This window comes from Zootermopsis nevadensis, unplaced genomic scaffold, assembly GCF_977971745.1.
Source record: "Zootermopsis nevadensis isolate Lab colony 2312 unplaced genomic scaffold, Znev_1.0 Znev_ptg000028l, whole genome shotgun sequence".
NCBI classification, from domain to species: domain Eukaryota; kingdom Metazoa; phylum Arthropoda; class Insecta; order Blattodea; family Termopsidae; genus Zootermopsis; species Zootermopsis nevadensis.
The window spans coordinates 9,348,023-9,355,388 of NW_028259160.1; the positions used below are offsets into that span (position 1 = coordinate 9,348,023).

At 38.4% G+C, this 7,366-nt stretch overlaps 1 protein-coding gene across 6 annotated transcripts in view; it reads left to right on the forward strand.

The window, feature by feature from the left end:
• LOC110836578 (uncharacterized) overlaps positions 1-7,108 on the forward strand; it is a 43,107-nt gene extending 35,999 nt beyond the window's left edge. For all 6 annotated transcript variants that reach the window (XM_022077905.2, XM_087356801.1, XM_087356803.1 and 3 more), the window contains 2 exons: positions 400-3,016; positions 4,535-7,108. In XM_022077905.2, the coding sequence (XP_021933597.1) occupies positions 400-3,016; positions 4,535-4,614 (2,697 nt within the window). In that variant the 3' untranslated portion in view covers positions 4,615-7,108. The remainder of the gene's footprint in view (positions 1-399; positions 3,017-4,534) is intronic.
• Positions 7,109-7,366: the final 258 nt, after the last annotated feature.

A 7,366-nucleotide genomic window follows, 5' to 3' on the forward strand; every position in this document is an offset into this window, starting at 1 on the left:
ACCTTGTAGTCTGGTAGAAGTTTACTGATGTTTCAGAGGCACTTGGTTCCTTCATAATTGCTACAACCCAGAAGTTAGCCATGTTTAGTCTTGAACCTCAAATCCTTCTGAGATAGTGTAAGGGTGATACATTGTGAATTAAATATTGTTAATCAGTTACATTATCACAGAAATGTTTCAAACCTTATCAAACACATGCTAAGAAAACAAGACAGTTGTTGAATTATGATAGATACTTTTCTGGTTTGTGTGTTAGAATTTATTGCACATAAAGGGCTATCGTAATTTTATCTTTTTACATGTTACATTTCCATCTTACTTGTGGGGAAAGTTTGTCCTGGAGGGCAGTTACATGTTAATCACTCGAGCTTTGTGAACATAATGTATGTTGTTTTGCAGGCAAACAACGATCACAATGTAATCATGTCTCAAAACATTGAAGGTTTTCGTGGTGATAAGGACATCGAGTTTTTGATCAAGTTTATTGAGTCAAACACAGAGGGCAAGGGAAAAACGAAGAACAACTCTGCCCATAGCAATGGGCCAGTAGGCTTTGGCAACAAACAACCGCGAAATAATATACGAAGAGAAGATGTGGTTACTGGGACAAAGGCTCGGCGAGAGAGAGCTGTTGAAGATGGGCATGATGAAGAGAAGGCATCTGGTAGGAATAGGGTTGGGAGCAAACAGAGTTCCAAAGATCATAGGGGGAGTGATAAAATTGGTAGTGGTGGACAGCTGAAGAAATCAAATAGTTTAGAGGAAATCTCCAAAACAAAGTTGGAGGACTTAACAGCAGAACAAAGTGGCACAGACTCAACATGTAATTCTCTGTCTTTCTCAACTCAAATATCACTGCGACGACCAAAGAAACAGGCAACACTAGATGACGAAATGTACAGTGAGAAAGACCATGTGGTTAATCATAGGTTATGGGGTACAGGAGAAATGCAGCATTATTACTACAATGATGGGTCAGCCACATTATCATCTGATGAGTGCAGCACAGTGGCTACTAGTGGTCGGAAGCGACGGGGAATTGGGGATGAGAAGAAGAAAACTGAAGATGGAGTACCAGCTGTTGTGGTCTCTACTACTGCATCTGAAGAAACAGAGTTCCATGTTGTGACAAAAAAGCAGAGGCGTAAGAAGAGGCGTAGTAGTAGTGGCAGTCGTGCTGGTAGCAGTTCTGGTGTACATGGAGGTCTTTTTGGTGATGAGAATAGGCGCCCAGCTGTGTCACAATATGGACACTCTTATTACCAAAGCAGAGCAGATTGTAGTTCTTACTACCAACGCAAGGGCTTCCCACCTGGAAGTGGTTTTCCCCCACATGACCGTACAGTAGAACGTGAAGGGGGTGGAGTTATGCTATATCAGTATCGGCATCATCATCGTCCAAGGTCACCTGAGCATATTCGCCGCAAGTCAACATCCAGCATGCCCCCATCTGACAAGTCAGACAGCAGTGATCTCGATAGTGTGCACTCCCTTCCTGTGTCTTCTACAACTCCTAAACTAACCCTGGATCAAATGTCCACATCTAGTGGATCAACACCGCAAGCTTCATATGCTGACATCACTCGTATGGCATCTTCAAATGTGAGTTCTTCTTCCAGCACACAGGGCAGCTGCAATATGAATGCAGGAAAATGGCCCATAGTGTCTGCAACTAAGAGTCAAGCAATTACTTCACCAGCCATTACAACCTCTACCTCTACCACTACAACCACAACCATATCCTCCACACCCATTTCTTCTACTAATGCTACGCCCACTAGTACTGTCATCACTTCCAGTACCACCTCATTCCCTGCAGTAGCTACACCTCTTGCCCTGAACAATCCACAGTTCATAACTGGGCCAAAACTCAACATTGGAGTTCCTCCTGTTTGTGGATCCAAGGCAACTACATCCACCCCTGCCAATCCTACAAATAGTACATGTATTAATAGCAATAATACTATACCCCAGTCTACATCTCCAGCTTCAGTTACCACAGGTGATGCATCATCATTGACTCTAAATCAGAACCCTGAGACTTCGTATGATCCTGCATTATCTTCCAGGCATCGAAACACTCCCTCTCCTGATCCCCGCTCCAAAAGAGATGCAACTACCAGCACAACCTTGGACTATAAACTGATTCCTCTTGAAGAACATAACTCAGGTCACAAACTACAAACTCCAGTAAATAAGCCTGCTGAGCATCAGTTGTCTTCACCAAATGTGATCATGGACAGCTATTATCCTTCATTGGAGGAGAGTTTTGTTGCAGACAAAGTGGACCGTAAGCCAGGCAGGTGTAATAATTCTTGTCAAAACAGTACTTCCAGCAGGTTGCCTGCAGAAGAAAACCCCCCCTCTGCTGTACCCCCTTCTAATGTCAGTGCTTCAAATCTTGAGAACTGTGGTAAGGGATCCAGACACCAAGATATCTGTGGTGAAATAGGATTGAAGCAGCAACATGTAGAAACAGCTGTGATAGTTCCAATGAGCAGCTCATGCTGTGCTAGGGAACCAGTTGCACCAGAAGTGTCTGTTGCTAGTGCTGCTACTGTGATGGCTTCAAACAACCAATCAAAGGAGGTGATGCTTAGGTCCAAAAGTTGTAGGAAAGTTTCTGGTGCTGGCAGCATTGTTGTTGCAACATCTTCAGTTCGTCCGCCAGTCATCATAATGGATGAACAGGAGCAGGAAGCTGCTTTCAGGGAAAATGTAGGAACAGTTAGTGGATTGACTTTTGGGTTTGAAGTGAATGAACAACTTCTAATGTCGGATGGTGATGATAACTCCCGCTCTCCCAGTGCTGAACCACCCAGCACTGTGGAGGAAGCAGTGGTCAACACTAGCCCGACAAGTGGATGCATAGCATCAGACATGCCACTTCCAGATACTATGACTGCAGCACCCAACATGACCAGTAATGCTGGTGAAGATTTCTCTGCCCGGTATCGTGAACCGGTTTCACAGCAGGCTGACAACCATGATCTGATTGTCACATTTGTTGGTCTTGGTAAGTGAAAGTTTTTATTGTGTTTTTTTATGAATTTCCTAGAATTTACTGCTGTTCCAATTTTAACTTGTTTCATTTGCAAACAAATTAGCTGTTATTTTAGATAGTGATCTTATGGGTTGAGCCATGTAGTCTTCAAGTATGAAGGTGGAGGTAGCCTGTTCTCTTGAATCATTGATATAGAACCAAGAGGCTACGTGGCACAGTGACCCATATGACCACAATTGAAACTCATGTTGCTGTGAAAACTTCAAATCCTATACAAGCTAGCTGTTCATTCTTTTTATCTCTCCTCCTTCCCCTTTTGCTAGAGCTTTCATGTAGAAACAGTACATATTTTAAAAAGTGGTCATGAATGTGTAATTAGTGAATAAGCGATCCTCATTATTGTCACCAACTTCTTCAATGAATATTTATGTGGGTTGTTTGACTATTCTGACCTTTGTTAGTAAACATACCAAAAGAACCATAATTCCATGTTGCATTATATTCAGGCATATGACCCACCAACCTGCGTATTTTCTCAAGTTTCCTTTCAAGATTTTAGGATTCATTCCCTTAATGGTGCTAATGTTGCAGCCACCTGAAAAGACTGGTTGCAGAAATTTTATAATTTAAAGTAATAAAAATAACATGTGGCATTAGGATGGTCTCCAATTGCTTGGTCATTCTACCAAGAATGTTTTTTTCTGGGGGGGGGGGGGGGGGATTTGCTGTTTCCTTAGTTAAAATTACTCAGGTTGTGTAATGCCTGTTTGCAGAACATTCTTCCAGAATCCAGTCATGTGGAGAATGTGGGTATTTTTAAATGCTTTAACTTCAAAATAATTACAATTTTCTGCATTTTGAAATGTCATAGATTTCCTATGAAAAACACTGCTGGTATAATAGTGGCTTCCAGTCTGATATCATGATAGTAACAAATAAATTACATTGCAATAAGAAAACAAAAGACGACATATTTATTACTGGGAATGTCCACTGAGTTGAACAATAGAAATGGTTTGATATTGTCAGTTTGTACGGAACAGGAGAATCTGGAAATGTACACTTAAACTCATTCTGGCAAGTAGTTTTCGACAGTGAACACTTGTTTAATTGTGAAAATGACATCCTTGCACTTTGACTGTTGAAAGACAACTGATGGACTGCCACAAGCAGGTCACAACATGACATGACCTGCATAGGCACAGTAATATTGTGTGTTTATTAATCTAATTGTATTGAATTGCATCCATTAATAAATATTTTAATTTGCATTTTGTGACTTTGATCACTGTATAATTTGGACTAGTTGATAAAACAAGATTTTGTAAATCTTTCTTGTGGCAGTATCACACACAACTGGTTTGGAACATGTAGTGTGAGTACACTTTCGCTGGTTTGGGTAGAAATTGTAAATTCATATCCACTCTCAAGCAGGATTGTGTTTCAATCTCTGAGTGTGTGAATGGTTTATATTCAGAAAATATCTAACTTGCATTAAGTAACTCCTGACACTTGTTGATTTTCTTTCAGCCTGGGATGATGTGCTGAAGGAGATGAGTGCTGCTCCATTGCAAGCAGGTGGCAAAGTTCAGTACTACAATGGGCAGTGAAAATGGTTATGATGGTTACTGTCTTACTCTTCCTTTTGGCATTTTGCAGATTTTTAAGTTCTTCAAAGTGGGGGAGCAGTGCTTCAAATGTGATTTGCATTTATATTTTGTGAGTAGTAAGCTTCGAAAATTTAAAAGGAATAGTTCACATTACATGGTGGGGTAATGCATAGTGATAACTATTGTTTTATCTTTTCCGAGTGGTTTAAATATATCAACATACGTGTGAAAGAAAAATATGGAACAGTAAAAAGGTGTAAACACATGGTTATGGAAAGTGAACCATTGTCACTTATAAATGTAACCAAAGGCATCATAAACCTTGTGAACAGTGTGATGAGATTGGTTCTTGCTTTGAAAACTCTTATTTTGTAAAGTAATAGTGGTGCAAGCAGGTAATGTTTTTCGAGATTTTATGCTTGACAATAATATGGAAGTAAGCTTAAACTGTGGCAGGGGGTTGTTGGATCGTAAACTGCGCATGATGTTGGTCTGTAGTGTGATATGACATCAGCAGTGCGTGTGTTGGTTGTTAACATTTATGGTACTGTTCCTTGTTTCATCTGGTCTTGTTTCTGAATGAAGTGATGATAATTCTCGATCTCGAGGGGGGAAGTCGCCATGGTATATTAAGTGTAATAATTGTTGACGTCTGTTAGGGAAATGTGTTATATGGTTTTGTTTCTGAAGATTTAATTGGAAGAAATTAATTTCTTCTGTAGCAGGGTAATGAATGTGTATGTTGTAGAGGAAAGCACCATGGAACACCAAAGTATGAACAAGGGAGCCCCCCTTCCCTATCATTTGAATCACATCACCACCATTTGTGCATCTACATACAGAAAATGGTAAAGCAAGAACTCAAGCCTAATTTTAAGGTGACAACTTTTATTTCATAAAAAGAAAGTTGCTTACTTGCATCGTTTATTTTCTTTGCTGGAAATGAAATTTGACTTGGACATTTTTAAGCAAGTCAGTTTATGGAATTAACTGCTTAAAAAGTGGTATAAATCTGGTTAAAAACTACTGACATAATAATAAAAAAAATCAGCCCTTCCCACACCAAAAAATGCAACTGAGTTGTATCTGGCGACATTTCTTGTGGTATAGTGCGTGCATCTGCTTCCCCATATATTGATGCAGTATCCATTTATATATAGTTCATTTCAGTGGCTGGAAACTTTACAATCATCTCCTATTTCCCTACTATCTCAGCGAAATTAACTTTTTTTCCTCACTTCTGCAATCTACCACAATAAATGTTTATTGAAGGCTTCAGTAGTTGCAGTTCTGAATCAAGTATTTGAAGCTATGCCATCATGATCATTGTACAGCTTTGCCTGAAAGTAATTACTAGAATTTTTGTTTAATATTTTGTGAAGTCGTGTTGTGTCAACACTGGCTGCTCTTATATACTTGATGCTATTTCAAGTTTAGAATGCAGTCATGAGGAATTAACATGAAGTAAGCAACTGAAGTAATAATGAGAAGTAGATATTGAATCTTTTGAGATTGTGGTTTGAAAGTTGTGTGTCCTTATCCACCTGATTGTTCATTAAGTGTTATTCTCTTTTGAATTGTCCTTTATATTTTTTTCTTTTGTCTTCAGTGTGTTTGCTAAGTCATATCTAAATGATAAGTTGCTGAAGGAGTAAACTTAATAAAAAGATGCAGAAAGATGTTTGGATGAAAATAATGGAGAAATATTTTTTTTGCACTGATAACAGAAAAAACAATTGTGAGGATGGTTATAAATGGTATATACAGTCATTTTCTTGAAGTTGTAATTTGTTAACCAGTTTGTCAACAAGATATTTACAAATGAACTTCTCCTGTTTTAAAATAACAAAAAAAAAATCCTAACAAATTGGCACACACTGCATTTATTTGTTGCATAATTGATTTCCTGTGCATAAAAAGTGATATTTGTTGTAGAATTATGTAATAATGTAGTCTTGATCTAGTGCTCAACTTCTGTCACATGTATGTTGAATTTTTGGTTTTCATGATTTACAGAGACATATTAAAATAAGTCATGTTCCTTATAAAGTTTGTTTTGTTGGAAATAGACACGTGAGTGACTGTTATGATGCAACAGACAAACTTTTTTTAATGTCTTTGTAACTCACTTTATTTGTACCAATTCTATTAATACTTTAGCCAAAAGATACATGATTTTTCTCTTGGTATGAGTAGATATCAAGGGAGAATGGAGAGAGATTGCTGTGCGTGTGCACACGTGCACATGCATGTGATTTGTTATGGATATTGTTTATTACAGTTTTCATTACATTGTAGTGACAATTCATTGTCCATGTGACAGCTCTGTTTGGATCCTGTCAAGACTGCATTTTATTTGCCTTTTTATGAAGGTTTTGCCCATATACAAATTGTTAATGCAATGGAATCTTTTTCCAATAATAATGGATGAGAAACTGGTATATACCCCATTTGGAATCAAACCTATAATAAAAAAACTGATGTCACCGGTTAATGTTCAATTTTATTTACCTATGCAGTAATTTAATTGGTATTACTTCTGCAGGCAGTAGAGTATCAGTACTTAGACAAAGCAAGTGGGGGGGGGGAGTTTCTTTTCCATGTTTTTCCTATTCTAATAATTCAGAGCTGACTGACTCCTTAGTATTGTATCTTTATTGAGCAGTTGTAAGTTACTCAGCCAGTCAAGATTCTTTGCAGAACCAGAACCCTGTTATTGGCTCCTATTCTGAACCATTTCATAAATCTTCCT